Genomic DNA, 19,964 nt, shown 5'->3' on the forward strand with positions numbered 1-19,964 from the left:
CAGGACGGACAGATGATCGTCCTCGCAGTGGCAGACCACGTGTAACAACACTAGCATAGGATCAGTACATCCGAACATCACACCTGCGGGACAGGTACAGGACGGCAACAACAACTGCCCGAGTTACACCAGGAATGCACAATCACTCCATCAGTGCTCAGACTGTCCGCAATAGCCTGAGAGAGGCTGGATGGAAGGCTTGTAGGCCTGTTGTAAGGCAGGTCCTCACCCGACATCACCGGCAACTACGTTGCCTGGACCAGACAGGACTGGCAAAAAGTGCTCTTCACTGACGAGTCGCGGTTTTGTCTGACCAGGGGTGATGATCGGATTTGCGGTTTTCGTCGAAGGAATGAGTGTTACACCGAGGCCTGTACTCTGGAGCGGGATAGATTTGAAGGTAGAGGGTCCGTCATGGTCTGGGGCGGTGTGTTACAGCATCATCGGACTGAGCTTGTTGTCATGGCAGGCAATCTCAGCGCTGTGCGTTACAGGGAAGACATCCCTCATGTGGTACCCTTCATGCTGGCTCATCCTGACATGACCCTCCAGCATGACAATGCCACCAGACATACTGCTCGTTCTGTGTGTGATTTCCTGCAAGACAGGAATGTCAGTGTCCTGCCATGGCCAGCGAAGAGCCCAGATCTCAATCCCATTGAGCACGTCTGGGACCTGTTGGATCGGAGGGTGAGGGCTAGAGCCATTCCCCCCAGAAATGTCAAGGGGACGCAGGTGCCTTGGTGGAAGAGTGGGGTAACATCTCTCAGCAAGAACTGGCAAATCTGGTGCAGTCCATGAGGAGAAGATGAACTGCAGTACTTAATGCAGCTGGTGGCCACACCAGATACTGACTGTTACTTTTGATTTTGACCCCCCCCCCCCCCCTTTGTTCAGGGACACATTATTCCATTTCTGTTAGTCACATGTCTGTGGAACTTCTTCAGTTTATGTCTCAGATGTTGAATCTTATGTTCATATAAATATTTACACATGTTAAGTTTGCTGAAAATAAACGCAGTTGACAGTGATAGGAAGTTTCTTTTTTTGCTGAGTGTAGTACAGAAATATAAATATCCCATAATGTACATGAAATACATAACACCTTTATGTTCCCAAATGTGATGTATATACGCAACGACTGAAAAAAAGTATGATCCTGAAATATATAGCAAATGTTAGGTTACATATATTTAGTCACAAAACATTAGACAAATAATTGTCGAAAGAAAATGTATCACAAGCATCCAAATGTAAGTGGTCAACCTATTGTATTTCCTGCAAAGTAGGATATCACAAGACAAAGAGTACCCTAAACTGTTCAATGTGATAATTTTTATAACCATAGCCTAGTACTACAATTCACTCTGGTCTGTCTCACACAACAAAATAATGTAATAAACATGAAATTCCCCATTATTACTGTATGTATACAGATCTCCTACCATGCATTTATCCTTTTTTATAATAGAAGCATCTCTACCACTGTGTGTCAGTGTTGTAGACGTTCGCCTCAATGTAGCCCTGCCTACCTGTCAAAAAATGCACTCCTTTTACTTTTTAGTCATCCTCATTACTTTTCTTTTCCGCTATTGCTGCGTTTCCCTATCCCTCTCTGACTTCTGACTGTTTCGGCTGTGCTGGCCGCTTCTATAGCCTGGGCTGCTCTGGGTACTCTCGAGCCTTTTGAGGATGTCACTCCCTTTATTCTTTTCATCGTCCAGGGGCAAGTAATGCTCACTGGCATCTGAGTAATGGTCATCGGCATCTGAGTAATCGGCATCATCTGAATAACGCCCAAAATCCGCCCTCCCCCGCCCTGCTTCGTCATGGCCTTCATCCTCATCTTCTTTTTTGGACTTCAATTCATCTTTCTCAGCCTCCTGCTCTCCTTCCCGTTTTTGGTCAGCAAAGCTGTCTTCATAATCTTCTGGGTATTCATCCTGGAAGACCATGTTGTAAATAGCCGGTGTGTCTGTCTCGTCCTTTTCACTGAGAAAACAAAATGAATAAACACTTAACACAAAAAAATATAAACTCTTATACCATGGCATTGTTGAATACTCGTTTCTGATGGACTTGAAGGGCATTCTAGAGCGTGCATTATTTCAGCACGGTAGAATTCAATAGCTTTAGTTCATTCTTACATGTTCTATGTTTGAGCTGCTTTTGAAACCAAAAGTCAAACTGAAAACATTATTGGCATTGTTGAATTCGATTTTTAGAAGAGCAAGCTAATGGTGTGTTTGTAAATTAAATCTGGAGTGCCAGAGTGCGCTCTGGGCGTTCGTAAATTCAGAGCGTGTCGCTCTCGGAGCGCACACTAGACGCTCTGGCCAAGGAGAAGCATTGATCCAAGCGTTCTGACCTCACACCCGCAGTCAAGCACCCAAGCTAACTGCTAGCAACTTCCAGACACAAATGAGAGAACACCTCACTCTGACCATTTTACACGCCCTAGCAGAGCTGGTTCGTATGTTTTCATGTTATCCAGAGCGTTGGTGACTGTAACTGTACTGCTGGCAACAATTTAATTCTGATATTTTTACTAACACCGGGGCCATATTCAACGGGTATTGAACGATCGCAAATCCATCAGTTATTCTGCGCTAAAACTGATGGTTTGGCTAGCTAAACTAGCAAGTATGTTTGGCTAATGATTTTGACTAATGAAGTATGTTTACAAAATGTATAATTCACTGTCATTGAGCCAGAAGTCTACCTTTGTTTTGGGTCACTGGAGGAGGTGGTCCAGCATGCAGATTCTTGGCCACCTGGCTGCTGGGACTTGGGCACCTTGCCACTGACAAAGTCCTCACTCACTCCACAGCCTCGCAGGGTGTCTGTGTAGCGCTTCTCTGCAGCGTGTTTGGCATTCATCTGTCAGTAGACAGAAGTGAAAAATAGCATACATCATGACCAGCGATGGGAAAATAGTCAGTCATACCTTTATTATTCATGCAATATACACTACCGTTCAAATGTTTGGGGTCACTTAGAAATGTCCTTGTTTTTTAAATAAAAAAATGTTGTCCATTAAAATAACAGTGTATATTTATTGTAGTGTATATTTATTGTGTGAATGAGGCGTGTGTGTGTGTGTGTCGATTCTGGTCACCTGTGCAACCTGCTCCAACAGCAGAGGCCTCCCCTTCACTCTCTCCTGGATTTCCCTCATCTCCTCCTGGTACTCCTTCCTCCGCTGAAAGTCCTGCTTTCTGTTTGAAACACACAAACAACCTTTCACCCCTGTCATCCTACAACCCTCAGCCCTGAAATAACCCTGAGCCCTGACCTATTCAACAAAAACATCACTTTTACAACCACAGCTTACTATTACTGATATGGAAAACATAGTCACAATTGAGACTATTGAGGCAATGTTCAGTTCAGTCTTCAGGTTTGCATTTCCACTCATCATTTTCATATGAAAAGACCCAGATACATCAGATTGATAAACTGTTTTTTTTTTTGGGGGGGGGGGGGGTTCTTGTTTGCTACAAGTATAATTATAATGTTATGGATTTCTATATGGGTACCTGAACTGCTTGAGCTTGAACTGGTTGGTCTGGGAGAGGGGCACGTGGGCATCATTGGCTTGGGCGCACTTCGAGACCACCTTTGCAAGCTTCTTCTCTCTCTGCTTCTGTCTCTCACTCCATCTCTCCTCCTCTTCCTCTGCCTTCTTTCTCTGCTCAAGCACCTTTCTACTCAAGGAGACAAGGCAGTCATCGATGACAGGAAGTCATTGGTGGAGGAAGGACTTTGTCAAAAGAGAAAATGAAGGCCAAGGGCACTAGAAGTAGAACTAGGGGGGATAATGTCAGAGGTTGGGCATTTTATTGTTTTGGAGCTGGGAGTGTATAGGAAGTCCACAGGATTCAACAGACAAGGGTTTCAACTTTCAGGCCACAACTATTCCTAAAAAGAGCAACTAAAAGGTCTTCTGAAGCTCTGACTAGCTTGTCTAAAAAGGAGACGCCCCTTGCTATTCTATGTGGGTAGTACCTTACAGCCTCTTGGCGTTTTTTGCTGGCATCGGTGACTTTGGCAGGCAGCTGTTCCAGACTGCCTGAGAGGGAGGAGCAGAGGCTAGAGTTGTGTGAGTGGACGAGCCCAGCTGTGCTGACGTAAGGCCAGCGCTTGGCCCGGGGACTCATCTGCTCCTTCTCGATCTCGGCCAGGATGCGTTCGCGGTGCGAGGGGATCTGTGACGTCCGGAGCTGGAACGGCTCGCACGTCGTCAAAGGCTTCACGTCGCGCCGGCTCTCCAGCTGCTTCTTGAACCTCCTGTAGCTGGCATCGAAGTCGGGCACCACCGGGTTTATTTTAGGCCTGTAAGGGGCCCTGTTGTCATCCTCGGATCCAGCGGTGTCCCCCCGGGCTCCATCCTTAGCATGCTCCCTTTTGCTAAGGTGGCGTGCCAGCATGCTGGTTGGCATGGAGGCGCTGTGGAGTAGCTCCTGTGCCCTCATCTGCATCTTGATGGCACGGTACAGCTGCTCCTCCTTCAGTTGCTCGCCCGTAGCCGCCTCATACACGGCCTTGGGCACGGGCTTGGCCCTGAATGGTCGGACTCTCTCCTGGCTGATTTGCTGGAGGTTGCGGAGCTGCTCCTCTCTCTGCTCCCTCTTGAGACGTTCACGCTCCAGGAAACTGAAGGGCCGCTGGATGGAGCACAGACGCTGCTGCTCCCGCTCGTGCATGGCCCGCCGCGCCTCGTCGCGTTCGTGGAGCTCCTCGTATGGGGGCAGGCGGACGTGGACGGGCACGGAACTTGCACGGAATTTGTGCTGGCACTCTGTCAGCTCCTCCAGCTGCTTCCGCAAGGCCGCGTTCTCCAGCTCGATCTCTGACCGTGTCTTCACACCTTTCTGGCCCTTCTGGTTCTCCCGCAGCGTCATGTGGAATGGCTTGGGGATGGTCACTCTGGGTTTCCAAGGCTCGTGTTTGACATCTTTGCACCCTTGCTTCTGGTCCTTACCCTTGATGCCTTTCTTGTGGTCCCCAATGAGGCTCTGGAGGGAGGATGTGGATGGGTGGCGCTGGCGAGGCGACAGCTTGAAGTCATGCCACATGTTCTTGATGTGCTCTTTGGGGGAGGACTGCAGACCCTTCTCCACGTTGTTGACTACAGCACCTTCCTTGTCAGATGTGTCCGATAGCCCAGAGCCCCTCCTCAGCTCCAGAGCCGAGTGGGCCTTCCTCAGACGCCTCACGGGCATGGGGCTGATCTTCGAGTACGATCTGGTGAGCGAAAAAATGATTTTTACACCATTAGAATATGAATTGACTGAGTACAGTACACCTTCCAGAAGCAGATATAATGTACCCTACCAACTTCAGCATATTATCTTGGTGGTTAATCAAGAAAAACAACCAATTCCAAGCAAGAGCAAAAACACACCTGTGTGCCTGTGCCCCCTGCACGTTTTCCGAGGGTGGTGCACCTTTGGGCTCCAGCTTCTTGTGGTACATGCCCTCTAGCTCGGCCATGGTGCGGAGGTGGGCCCTCTTCAGCTCCTCCAGCTTACGATAGTACTCCTCGTTGGAGAAGTAGAACTCACGCAGGTCGATGTGGTCCCCCGTCACTCGGTAGTCTTTGATCATCAGGGATCTGCCCTTCCCGGGGGCATCCCCATCACCGTAGTCAGACCTCGAGTCGTCATACTGCAGCTGAAAAGTCAAAGAACGTCAATAAAAAAACATTTACGTTGTGCACGGACTGTAGAAAATGTCTCTGTGGAATCCATTCCATACAAATAATAAATGTCAAATGGTCAAATGCAAAATCGACTTAGTCTCGGGCCATAACAACATCCGTGCCAACATACCCTCCAAACACTGGCTTCTCTGGCATTATCACTTAAGTAAGCAATTGGAAGCAAAGGGTATCTTGGATAGGATTGTGGCTCCAGGAAGAAAAAGCCTTTCAACTGTATTTCTATGACTTTAAGATACATCTTAAAGGGGAAGCCCTATATATATGAATATGCCAAATGCATGGAAGTGTATCATCATGTAAGAGTAGCACTGATGACTGGACGTGTTGTAGATGGTTAAAGCATAAGGCCTAATATGAATTGAGTAGAGCATAATATGAGATGGCTACTTCATGCCTAAGCTCATTATCCCCAGCTCTGTGGGTTTGGATGACCTATCCATATGGTCACGCACAGAAGGTGGGGTGATAATGGAAGGAGCGTGTGTTCAACTGTCACACTAGCTGCTCTGCCTCCAACCATCTCGATCTTCTTTCCTTCCGGTGATGAATGGATGAGATCCAATCATACATTTACAAATATTAAGAAAATAAGTCTAAAGCTTGGACAAGCAATTCTAACGAGTATCCTACTGATTACAGTACAAACCAGATCAAAATGAATGTACTCTCTACATTTAAGAAACTATTTGGAGATGCCCAGATGTAGGGCAAATCCTTGTCCAGTGAGGAAAATAAAATGGGATTTGAAATCATGTTGTCCAAAGGAAATTAAGCATTTAGGATTACTGGCACTGTGACGTCAGTGTAATCTAGTAAATGAGGGAAGCCATAAATAGGCCAGTAACAAATTATGCAGGTCAAATCCTCTCCCACACAGGCAGGTTGACCTGAACAGGCAAATTTCTGTAGTAACATTTGAGAACAACAGACATTTTATGAGAATCCACCTACATAAGTAAATGCTTCACCTGAATTTCCCAATCTTCAACATGAGTCTGACATGAAAGATAATTCAAGGCATATCCACTTAAATTTACATCACTATCCAGTGTCATAGGCTTGTATAGGCTATAAATGATGCCTAGTTACATCAATTTAGATGTTTGGTAGCAATGTATGATCAATATGTTGTATGACTAAGCCATCTAGCAGATCAATGAGGGAGGATCCAAGAATTAGCCTATTATGGAATGAAGAACCAGAAATAATAAAATGAAAAACGCTGGCTTCCTATGTGCAACTGGTGTTCTATTTGTCTTCAGATCAACATAATGAATGAGGGTATAACGTTGATGGATTAGTTAGTCGGATGAATGGCATCTCGGCAAGTGTCGGATGGTGTCCTCTTTCCACCCGTATGATGGATTTCATCCAATCATTTAAGAATATTTCTGGATGCTTAGCTCAGCTTTCAAATACAAAACTCATCTGCCGATATCTTACCTCTTTTTCGTAGTCTCGATTGTCAATATGACCAGCTACTGACGAATATGGAAGGGTTCGCTGCCTTTCATACAACGCCAACGGAGCCTTGGTGTGTGGGTCTACCGGCGTTTTCAAACAGGAGGTAACCAGGACGTTGGCGCGATGGGCATTCGCCATTGTTTCCCCTGTTCTTGCTTTCTTTGTCAAAGTTGAACCTAATAGAGACGCTGCAACTACTTGGCAAAAGCTGGCAAAAGCACAGCAGATGCTCTCCAGAGCGGTTGTGGTTGTAAAGGAAATTACTAGCTGTTTCAGGAAGTCAATAGTTTTTCATCTTCTTTTCCTTGAAAACTGTTAGGATATAAATGCTAATAAATGTAAATCTAACGGATTTTTTTGTTGGTAGAGTATTTAATTATATATAATAATATATATTATATAGTTTATTTTTGCAAGGTATGAAAATGTGGTGTTTTGTTTGTCAATTTACATTTGTGAATATGACATTTGGCCAAAATAATAAGGAAATTAATTACATAAAATTGTTTCAACTTATTTCTATCGTAAGTAAAGAATCCAAGCAGTGCATCTCTCCATAACAGTGCAAAATCTTCATGAATGTGTTCAGTTATAAATTTACTGTTCTCTTGCTACAGATTCCTTACATGAATACAATTCCAAAAAAAGAGGCTACACGTTTCTGGGTGTTCATTACAAAAGGTAACGTTACAATTATATATTTTTAAACTTCCTCATATAGAAGTTGGCAGGATAATATTTATCAATCATTTTAAAAGAAACTTCCTTAATTTTGTCAATAAGTATGTGTGTGTGTGTGTGTCAACATCCAACTTTTTTTTCCCAGTGGTCAAAAAGTACCCAATTGTCATACTTGAGTAAAAGTAAAGATACCTTAATAGAAAATGACTCAAGTAAAAGTAACCCAGTAAAATCTTACTTGAGTAAAAGTCTTAAAGTAGTTGGTTTTTAATATACTAAGTGTCAAAAGTAAAATAAATCATTTCAAATTCCTTGTATTAAGCATTTACAGACAGCCAGGGCACGCGCCAACATTTAGACTTCATTTACAAATGAAGCATGTGTTTAGTAAGTCCACCAGATCAGAGACAGTAGGAATGACCAGGGATGTTCTTGTAAGGGATTTCCTCCTCTTCGTCTGAAGAAGAGAGGCGAGAAGGATCGGAGGACCAAAATGCAGCGTGGTAAGCGTCCATGGTTTTTAATAGGAAAACCCAAACATGAACACAACTACAAAACAAGAACCGTGAAAACCCGAAAATAGTCCCGTGTGGCACAAACACTGACACAGGAGACAACCACCCACAAAATACCCAAAGAATATGGCTGCCTAAATATGGTTCCCAATCAGAGACAAAGATAAACACCTGCCTCTGATTGAGAACCACTCTAGGCAACCATAAACTTACCTAGACAACTACACTGAACACAACCCCATAAATCTAATAAACCCCTAGACAAGACGAAACACAATAAATCACCCATGTCACACCCTGGCCTAACCAAAATAATAAAGAAAACACAGATAACTAAGGCCAGGGCGTGACAGTTCTCTTGATAAGTGTGTGAATTATACAATTTTCCTGTCCTGCTAAGCATTCCAAATGTAACGGTGTCAGGGTGTTCCTACTGATGAGTTTCCTACTGATCAGTCAATTAATTAATTGTAGGTATGTTCTGAGGGTCAGGTCTTAACATGTTCCTGAATAATAAAGCAACACCTGAGGGAATGGCATCTAAAACAATTGAAAAATCTTTAGGTGTTACAGGGATCTTGTAAAGTGATAAGAATTCCTTATAACTAAGTAAAATACCCTCTGCATTTACAAGTTATCGCACCAACAGGATATTATTTCTGAACCAATATTCTAAAAACAAAGAAGGATTTTTATACAATATCTCCCAATTATTCCATATATAATATCTGAGTGGAGAAAAATTATGCTTATAAATGAAGGACCATTACAAGAAAACCTGCAGATGAAAAGCAGAGTTTCACTGGAACTTTGTCAATATTATAATTGAAAACCAACATGAAGTTAAGGCCACCAAAAAGTAGAGAAGACATGATGAGGAATAAAGTTCGACATAGAAGTGTGTCTTCTTAGGATTTTTTACAATCCAATTGATCTTAAAAGTATTATTTAAGGGAAATTATCATACTCATAAGTGTTCATTACAACAGTTTTCCTGATGTAATGGGTTCGGTTTCTCCAAAGAAAGTTGAAAAGCATTTGGTCTATCTCTTTGCTTATTTTACCGTCAAGATTTAAAGACAGAGTATCGTATGTTAGTCAAGAGATACCTTCAGCCTTGGTTATTAGGACTCTTCCTTTCAAAGATAAGTCACTATGTAGCCATTGACTTATCTTCTTCTGGGTTGTTTTTAATAACAAGGTTACATTTTAGTAAGCATCTATATTTCTGATCCTTAGTAATGGTTATGCCTAAATATGAAAGTTCTTCTTTCACTGGAATACCATAATATGAAGTTGCCACACAACATTTGACAACCATGAGTTCCCATGTATTAATGTTTAGACATATAATCCTTTTCCAAAGCATCTGGTCTATCACATTGATCGATATGGGAATCTGACTAGCATCTTTCAGAAAAAGTGTAGTATCGTCAGACAGCTGGCTTATAATCATTTATTTACCAGCTATGGAAATACCGTGTATAGGACTATTATTTAAAGAATTTGTAAGAAGTTAATAAACACAGATACAGTGAGATAGGACAACCTTTAACTCAAATCTAGGTGAGGTGCTATGTTTGTTTGATAGAGCTGTGACCATTCCTATAGAGAGTCTTGAAACCCTTACAGAAAGAAAAGGGAAGAAAAAAATAATTGCTGAAGACATATTTCCCAAGGGAGTGGAAGAGGAACCGATGCTCCACTGTGTCAAAAGCTGTATAAAAATAATATGAAGCTATCCTCGGTTATTAGGTCTGAGTAGTCAAGTATGTCTAATACTAGTCTGACATTGTTAGAAATATGTCTGTTCCTCATAAAGCCAGACTGTGTTTCATCAATGATTCCATCCAGGACTTTCTTTAATTATTTTTGCAAGTAGTAATGCTAATATCTTAGTCATTATTCAGAAGACAAATTGATAACCCCAGAGTCATTGTAGGAGGGAGAACATTGTTTTTAATACTCTTTAAAAAGATACTTGAAAATAACTTGTACAATTCTGCCGTAATTCCATCAATACCTGGGGATTTATTGTTCTTTTGATGGCTAATACACTCGATAATCTCTTCAACTATGATGGGTTCATCACACTGTTTAGATTCTGTATCACTGATAGTGAACATTATTCAGGGAGTCAAAAAACATCTGTGATTCCTGACTGTACGTAGAGCTATACAATTCCCTGTAAATGACCTTCAACAGTGTTGTCTTGTGATCATGCCATCAATGTTTTGTGATTATTGGTGTCGTAAAAATGTTAGCTAACGGGTCAGCAATTAGTATGTTTGACATTTCAGTGGAAATACTAATCATATTTTTGATTAACGGCTTGGCAAAAAATATAGGTCCCGTATTATCGGCATACGGTCCCCGGTTATCGGCAACCTTACTAGATAGTTGGCTAGCCTCCCTTAAAAAAATAAAAAAATACTTGCATGGCAACTTTTCATTGCGTAGCCCGGTGCGCCCTCCCGTGGACTCATTAAAAAAAAAGTTTTCCCCAACATTCAGTGTTGTAACCAAATAAAGTCTCATCATTTGTTTTACAGATTAATCTTATGTTTTGAGACAGAAGATACGTTTAATACTAAAATATGAGTTTAAATAAATACACCTTTAGTTTCAGTTATGTGCATTGTGTCACGAACCGCCTCTAAGTTCGTAGCAAAAAGGGAGATAACGTGGAGATAAGGAATAACTAAATATATTTATTAACTGAAGTAAACTAAATACATTTAACAATGGGGTGTGTGTGTGTAGTCTGTAATCAGTAGTGTAAGTGAGTGGTTGCGTGCATAAATGTGATAATGAGAGATGTTGAAAGGTGCCAAAACTAAAACAAAACGGCCACAAAAATGCCACAACCAAAATCTATCAGTGTCTGCATGGAGAGAGTCTCCCCAATGTAGCGCAAGTAGACAATGGACCTGATCCGACAGCTCAGAGCCTCTGCTCTTTTCTGTCCATAAGAAACAATTGGATTGGTGGAAGGGGCAGGGCAGGAGCAAAGAAGGAGGGTGTGGTCAGCAGGGCATCCCCCGAGGCTGAATGCCCTAAAGTTTATCAGAACGGGCGTAGATTAGTTTAGCCTTTTTGCTTTTTCCGAAATGAGTTCGTGGTGTTTTGTTTTAAAAATAGAAGTAAAAAATAAAATAAAAAAATAAAAAATGAGGGATAAAATGGGAGAGGGGTGCTAAGGAGTGCATTCACATATATCTACACATTTTCGTACACACACAATTTAAATTTAAAAAAATCCCTCTCTTCTAGGTCAGTTTCAGCATTATGGACATGGGTGTATCTGTGTTCCATTTGGCCTGTCCCATGGCTTCCTTCAATGATGGGTTGTGGGTGGCTCTGTTGATGAACTTCTGGCCAATGATTGACTGCCTATTGTTGATTGATGTCAGTCCAGATATGCTGTTAACGTAGTGGTTGCTGATGTATCTTGGTAGTCTGTAAGCCATTTTTGCTGCCATGTTTTGGACTATCTGTAGCCGATTCATCTGCTGCGGTGAAGCTGTTATCCAGGCTGGCAGGGCGTATTCAAAGAGGGATCGGATGTAGCTGATGTAGACTTTCAGCACTGTCTGAGGTGAGGCTCCATATTTTCTTCCGCACAGCGTTTTTTCCGCTCTCTCTATGTTCGCTGTATGGATTGTCCAGCGCATGTTCTTCTGGAAGGTGACTCCACAGAATTTAGCTTATTTTTCTGCTTTTATTGTTTCACCGTAGAGTTTGAGATCTATGGGTTTCCTGGTTTTCTTGCTGGTGCTTCTTGTGAAGAGGACGCATTGGGTCTTTTGTGGGTTCAATTTTACTCGCCACATGTTAGACCACGACTCGATCATTTCAATAGAATTCTGGAGTTTTTTTGCAGCAAGTTGAGGATATTTGGAGCTGGACCAATAGCAGAGGTCATCAGCAAACTGAGACTTGACCTATGGTGGGTGGAGGGTAGTAGATATCTGATATGTAGAGTAGAAAAAGTAGCGGGCTTAGAACTGCACCCTGTGGGACACCTGCCTCCGGGGTGAAAGGTGAGGATATTGCTGTGGAGACCTTCACTTTAATTATACGGTTGTGGAGAAAGCTGGTGATGATGTTTCTGATGGAGAGCGGTAGTTTGAGATTGGAGTCTGCGAGCCAGTAACACAGTCCATTGTGCCACATCTTGTCAAATGCTTTCTCTATGTCAAAGAAAACCGCCAGGGTAAGTTATTTTTTCTTGAAGTTCCGAAGGATGTCCCTCTGACAGTCTTAGAATGTTATCGGTGGTTGATCTTGCTTTCCTGAAGCCAGCGTGGTGGATTCCATGGAGGCACATTTCCTCGGTGTGGCCGCTCAGTCTTTGGGTGAGTACTCTCTCAAACAGCTTCCCGACATGACTAAGGAGGCTGATTGGTCTGTAACTTGTGACGTTGTATGGGTCTTTGCCAGGTTTGTGGATCATTGTGACAACTGCAAATTTCCAATGAATGGGGAAGAGGTGTACTTATCCTGGGTACACACACACCCGGGCCGAGGTGTGTCCCATTTCGCTGACGACACTCAGCAAAGAGAAAGAAATCGGCAGTGGGAGGGTCATCACAATTGACAAACAATTAAAACACTGTTGGAGTTTGTGTTGCAGAGATGAACTTGGAAAGCAAAGGAAGAAATACACAAGATGGTTGAATAAATATATATTATGTTATTTAATTTTTTTACAAATAAAAAATGTAATATGAAAACAAACAATTAAATCTCGACCTCCATCCCTATATTGTCACAGAAACCACAATAACAAAAATCCAGCTTCACTACCACCTCTAGAACCCACTTCACACACCTGCAGTGGAACCAGTGCTGGCAGAAGTCACAGCACACCCATAGCACCTCGGACCTACACTCCTGCGGGAGCTTGCAGGTGGATCACGCTCCCCGCAGTGAGCACAGCAGGTGGTGTCTTCTTTTATTTGGAAAACATAAATTAAAAAACACATTAAATTGATAAACATGGTTTTGCAAAATGTAGAAGTACTACAGCAACAAAATGTATACAACAGAGAGAGAAAGAAAGATTATGATGTACCTGAGAATGCTGCCATGGGTGGCATGACAGAGGTGGAGCTTTTCTCTTGCTTTTCTGTGCTGCAGTTAAGAGAACAAGTAGTGTTAGACAGAGCATGTTTCATGAAAACCCTTTTCAAATGTTTTACAACAATACCTCTGGAGGAAGCTGACAAAGTTTTGGAGGAGGTGGACATGCCTTGAGGGCTGGTGCTATGGACTGTAGATATGTAAAGAAAGGGGGGAAAAAAAATCGAAACATTGCAGTTTTATAAAACACATAAGTCATTTTTTTGTCATTTAACATGTGTTTACCTGTGGAGGTGGCTGTATTCAAATTGCAGGGGGCAGGGACACCAGCTGCTAGGATGGTGTGACCAGGGGAGACGGAGGTGGCAGTTGGTCCAGAGGAAGCCACGTTGGTGGTGTGCATCGCACTGGCGATGCAGCTGTCAGGAATGGTTCCAGCGGGAGGTCCAGCAGAGGTCCAGCAGAGGTCCAGCAAAGGCGATGGAGTCAATGGTCTCATCCATGGCAGCCCTCTCCTGTGCCCTCTGTGTTCTGAGGGCTGCCCGACGCTCTTTCTCCTCTGCCTCGGCCCCTACCTTCTAACCCCTCTCCTGCCACTGGCACGTGTATTTCTCCCTGGTGAGGTATGTGGCAACCACAGGGAGTCTTCTGTATCGGTCTAGACGATACTTCAGGACAGTAAGGATGTGCCCTAGGTCCTTCGCTATCAGCCCCCCCTCTATTAGGGGGTGCTCTTCTAGAGCTAGGGCTGGAGCAGGGGCTGGGACTGGAGCAGGGACTGGGACACTGAGGGTCCTCCTGTGGTTGCTGGGGAGGAGGTGCTGATGGACGGCACAGTGCTGCTGGTTCCAGGAGAGGCGGTAGTTGGACCCGGTAGAGACCGAGATGGCATTAAACGGGACCCTTCAAATGGCTGAAGGGTCAAAAGGGAAGAGGCCACACTTCTTAAACCCTTCCACCACGTAGCGCATGTCCTTGAAGTGCTGGTACGGGTAGCGGAATACTCTGGCAAATTCTGATTTGTTTACAATCTAGGAGTGGTCAAAATGGCTGAGGTCTCCAGCTACCTTGGAGAACTCCGCACTTAAAGGGCCAAAGTATGCCACATCCAGCAGCTGCAGGACATGGGTGCAGTGTGGTGAAAGACAAAGAAGTATAACCCCTTAGTGCCGCCACGAGCACCTCCAGGTCCATGTGGCTCGTGTCCATTGAAGAGAAAGAGAGGGCGCTCCTTCACTGCATACTGAATGAAGTGCTGAAACCACTTCCTGAACAGGTCCCCGTCAATGTAGCCACTGTTTGACTGTCCATACAAGGCTTGGGGGGGACTACCATTGTGTAGTGGCCACCGGACTCCAATTGTGATATGGTAAAGCTTGACAACATTCCATTGTTTTCGTGATATTTATTATCTAACGCTTACAATGTATTTCCTTTTTGCTTACTTAGCAGTTACTAATATATCAACATATCAACATCGAATTTTACGCTATACAGTGGGTCCTACAAAATGTCCAACATGTTACTTTTTTTGAAAACTCTCAAACCCAAAATTACATAAATTGCAATAAAAATCAGTGATCAGCTAGCTAGAAGGGTGTCTTTAGTTGCAAAACGAACAGTTATTTTACAATCCATTTAAAATATTGAGGTCGAGGTGATTTAGTCCTCCAACCTCTAGAGAGTGTCCGAAGTTAGGGGGCGGCCGATATTGGGGGAAAATTTGCTATATTATCCAGTTTATTTAATCTATATCTATTATTCAGTTTATTTTGTAACTCAATCAGTTCTATATTCTCCTCCCCGAGAGGCCGCCTGGGGACCTCTGAGAAAGGGAAGTTATCTTAATGATCACATTATCTTCCTCAGCTCTTCTGGGTTTTAGCAAGATTACTACCAGATTTTCTATGGTATTTGGCCATTTCAAAATTTAAAGAGCTCCCAGTTCTTGCAATACGATTTTTCTTCACAAGCTCTTTCCCAAAAGTGTGAGAGCAGACCTTTAACCTAAAATGTAACTATAATAAGGAGCCATTTAGCTTCCAGTAAGATTCTCTACCAAGGTTAGTATCAGGGGTAAATATTTTGACATCAATGTAAATGGCGCTATGGCCTGTGAGGGGAGTAGTACAAATATTTGTAGTAACACACTCACTATCAATACATTTGGATATAAGCCACAAATCTATTCTGGACTGTCTGGAACTTGCTTTGTTACTCCAAGTGAATGATCTGTCAACCGGAAACCTCTCTCTCCATAAAATCAAACTTTTCCATAAAAAATATGAATCCCAAATTCTGATTGGTTGGCCTACTTGGGAGACATCGATCAGTTGTATTATCTATAGTAATATTAAAGTCCCCTCCTATCAATAATAACAAATTGGGAAATTTAGATAACCAATTAATGTATCTCTACAGATTCAAGCAACTCATCATTCTCATGTTTGGTGTTGTACCAGTAGAAGTTTACAGTAATGAGCGTAATGTCATTGATCACAAGACAAATAAAGTGACCATTGGGGTCACAGTCTGAGTGTAGAATATTACCACCAAAGGTATTTTTTATTGTAATGACCCCAGCGGAGCGCTCAGAGCCATGGGAGAGCCAAATATCGTTGCCCTAACTTCCAAAAGTTGGCATCAGCAGAAATTGAGTGTGACTCTTATATACACTGCTCAAAAAAATAAGGGAACACTAAAGTAACACATCCTAGATCTGAATGAATGAAAAATTCTTATTAAATACTTTTTTCTTTACATAGTTGAATGTGCTGACAACAAAATCACACAAAAATGATCAATGGAAATCAAATGTATCAACCCATGGAGTTCTGGATTTGGAGTCACACTCAAAATTAAAGTGGAAAACCACACTACAGGCTGATCCAACTTTGATGTAATGTCCTTAAAACAAGTCAAAATGAGGCTCAGTAGTGTGTGTGGCCTCCACGTGCCTGTATGACCTCCCTACAACGCCTGGGCATGCTCCTGATGAGGTGGCGGATGGTCTCCTGAGGGATCTCCTCCCAGACCTGGACTAAAGCATCCGCCAACTCCTGGACAGTCTGTAGTGCAACGTGGCGTTGGTGGATGGAGCGAGACATGATGTCCCAGATGTGCTCAATTGGATTCAGGTCTGGGGAACGGGCAGGCCAGTCCATAGCATCAATACCTTCCTCTTGCAGGAACTGCTGACACACTCCAGCCACATGAGGTCTAGCATTGTCTTGCATTAGGAGGAACCCAGGGCCAACCGCACCAGCATATGGTCTCACAAGGGGTCTGAGGATCTCATCTCGGTACCTAATGGCAGTCAGGCTACCTCTGGCGAGCACATGGAGGGCTGTGCGGCCCCCCAAAGAAATGCCACCCCGCACCATGACTGACCCACCGCCAAACCGGTCATGCTGGAGGATGTTGCAGGCAGCAGAACGTTCTCACTTTTGAATGCTTGCGGTGCTTTCACTCTAGTGGTAGCATGAGACGGAGTCTACAACCCACACAAGTGGCTCAGGTAGTGCAGCTCATCCAGGATGGGACATCAATGCGAGCTGTGGCAAGAAGGTTTGCTGTGTCTGTCAGCGTAGTGTCCAGAGCATGGAGGCGCTACCAGGAGACAGGCCAGTACATCAGGAGACGTGGAGGAGGCCGTAGGAGGGCAACAACCCAGCAGCAGAAATGCCACCCCGCACCATGACTGACCCACCGCCAAACCGGTCATGCTGGAGGATGTTGCAGGCAGCAGAACGTTCTCCACGGCGTCTCCAGACTGTCACATGTGCTCAGTGTGAACCTGCTTTCATCTGTGAAGAGCACAGGGCGCCAGTGGCAAATTTGCCAATCTTGGTGTTCTTTGGCAAATGCCAAACGTCCTGCACGGTGTTGGGCTGTAAGCACAACCCCCACCTGTGGACGTCGGGCCCTCATACCACCCTCATGGAGTCTGTTTCTGACCGTTTGAGCAGACACATGCACATTTGTGGCCTGCTGGAGGTCATTTTGCAGGGCTCTGGCAGTGCTCCTCCTGCTCCTCCTTGCACAAAGGCGGAGGTAGCGGTCCTGCTGCTGGGTTGTTGCCCTCCTACGGCCTCCTCCACGTCTCCTGATGTACTGGCCTGTCTCCTGGTAGCGCCTCCATGCTCTGGACACTACGCTGACAGACACAGCAAACCTTCTTGCCACAGCTCGCATTGATGTCCCATCCTGGATGAGCTGCACTACCTGAGCCACTTGTGTGGGTTGTAGACTCCGTCTCATGCTACCACTAGAGTGAAAGCACCGCCAGCATTCAAAAGTGACCAAAACATCAGCCAGGAAGCATAGGAACTGATAAGTGGTCTGTGGTTACCACCAGCAGAACCACTCCTTTATTGGGGGTGTCTTGCTAATTGCCTATAATTTCCACCTGTTGTCTATTCCATTTGCACAACAGCATGTGAAATTTATTGTCAATCAGTGTTGCTTCCTAAGTGGACAGTTTGATTTCACAGAAGTGTGATTGACTTGGAGTTACATTGTGTTGTTTAAGTGTTCCCTTTATTTTTTGAGCAGTGTATATATATATTTTTTTTTCCATCTGTTTTAAGTTGTTTAGAAAATAAAATAAGGCCTTTTGCTTCACATTGTTTCGTAACCCCCTAGAATTAAGATACACTATAGACAAAGACAAAACAAAAAAGGTAATATAATAGTATAAACTGTAGGATGAGTCAAAAACGTAGGAGCAGTGAACGTAAACTATAAGGAACCGAGATCTGCACAGAGCACTTTTTTCTGAAACTCGTCAGTCTATTCTTGTTCTGAGAAATGAAGGCTATTCCAGGCGAGAAATCGTGTACTACTCCATTCACAGAACAGCTCAAACTGGCTCTAACCAGTATAGAAAGAGTAGGAGGCCCCGGTGCACAACTGAGCAAGAGGACAAGTACATATGAGTGTCTAGTCTGAGAAACAGACGCCTCACAAGTCCTCAACTGGTAGCTTCATTAAATAGTACCCACAAAACACCAGTCTCAATGTCAACAGTGAAGAGGCGACTCCGGGATGCTGGCCTTCTAGGCAGAGTTCCTTTGTCCAATGTCTGTATTCTTTTGCCCATCTTAATCTTTTATTTTTATTGGCCAGTCTGAGATATGGCTTTTTCTTTGCAACTCTGCCTAGAAGGCCAGCATCCCGGAGTCGCCTCTTCACTGTTGACGTTGAGAGTGGTGTTTTGCGGGTACTATTTAATGAAGCTGCCAGTTGAGGACTTGTGAGTCATTTACAACATTAACAGTGTCTACACTGTATTTCTGATTAATTTGATGTTATTTAAATATATTTTGTGCTTTTCTTTCAAAATCAAGGACATTTCAAAGTGACCCCAAACTTTTGAACGGTAGTGTATATACAAATAAAAGGGGTACCTACTATTTTAAGTGCATATGAAAATAAAGAAAACTATATATATTTTTTGTGCAAATCAAAAGTTTGGACACACCTACTCATTCAAGGGTTTTTCTTTATTTTTTACTATTTTCAACATTGTAGAATAATAGTGAAATAACACATTGGAATCACGTAGTAAACAAAAAAGTGTTAAACAAATCAAAATGTATTTTATATTCTTCAAAGTAGCCACCCTTTGCCTTAATGGCATTCTCTCAACCAGTTTCGCCTGGAATGCTTTTCCAAACCATTTCAATTGGGTTGAGGTTGGATGATTGTGGATCCCAGGTCATCTGGTGCAGCACTCCATCACTCTCCTACTTGGTCAAATAGCCCTTACACAGCCTGGAGGTGTGTTGGGTCATTGTCCTGTTGAAAAACAAATGATAGTCCCACTAAATGCAAATCAGATGGGATGGGTTATCACTGCAGAATTCTGTGGAAGCCATGCTGGTTAAGTGTGACTTAAATTCTAAATAAATCACTGACAGTGTCACCAGCAAAGCACCCCCCCACCATCACACCTCCACCTCCATGCTTCACGGTGGGAACCACACATGCAAAGATCATCTGTTCACCTACTCTGCGTCTCACAAAGACACAGTGGTTGGAACCAAAAATCTCTACTTTGGACTCATCAGACCAAACAACAGATTTCCACCAGTCTAAATGTCCAATGCTCGGGTTTCTTGGCCCAAGCAAATTTTCTTCTTATTGGTGTCCTTTAGTAGTGGTTTCTTTGCAGCAATTCGACCATGAAGGCCTGATTCATGCAGTCTCCTCTGAACAATTGATGTTGAGATGTGTCTGTTACTTAAACTCTGTGAAGCATTTATTTGGGCTGCCATTTCTGAGGCTGGTAACTCTAATGAACTTATTCTCTGCAGCAGATGTAACTCTGGATCTTCCTTTCCTGTGGCGGTCCTTATAAGAGACGGTATGGTATTTGGTATTTGCGACTGCACTTGAAGAAACTTTCAAAGGTCTTAAAATGTTCCAGATAGACTGACCTTAATGTCTTAAAGTAATGATGGACTGTCGTTTCTCTTTGATTATTTGAGCTG

General features: G+C 43.4%; 1 protein-coding gene across 1 annotated transcript; it reads right to left on the bottom strand.

The window, feature by feature from the left end:
• Positions 1-1,027: 1,027 nt before the first annotated feature.
• LOC109888937 (protein FAM161A-like) lies at positions 1,028-7,430 on the bottom strand. Its single transcript, XM_031829211.1, has 7 exons — positions 7,169-7,430; positions 5,408-5,676; positions 4,009-5,247; positions 3,540-3,707; positions 3,119-3,218; positions 2,723-2,880; positions 1,028-1,992 (listed from the first exon to the last, which is right to left on the bottom strand). The coding sequence occupies exons 1-7, from the start codon at positions 7,325-7,327 to the stop codon at positions 1,590-1,592; spliced, it is 2,496 nt and encodes an 831-aa protein (XP_031685071.1). The 5' UTR covers positions 7,328-7,430; the 3' UTR covers positions 1,028-1,589.
• Between the last annotated feature and the right edge of the window lie 12,534 nt (positions 7,431-19,964).

The sequence above is a fragment of the Oncorhynchus kisutch genome, linkage group LG1 (genome assembly GCF_002021735.2).
Source record: "Oncorhynchus kisutch isolate 150728-3 linkage group LG1, Okis_V2, whole genome shotgun sequence".
Lineage (NCBI taxonomy): Eukaryota > Metazoa > Chordata > Actinopteri > Salmoniformes > Salmonidae > Oncorhynchus > Oncorhynchus kisutch.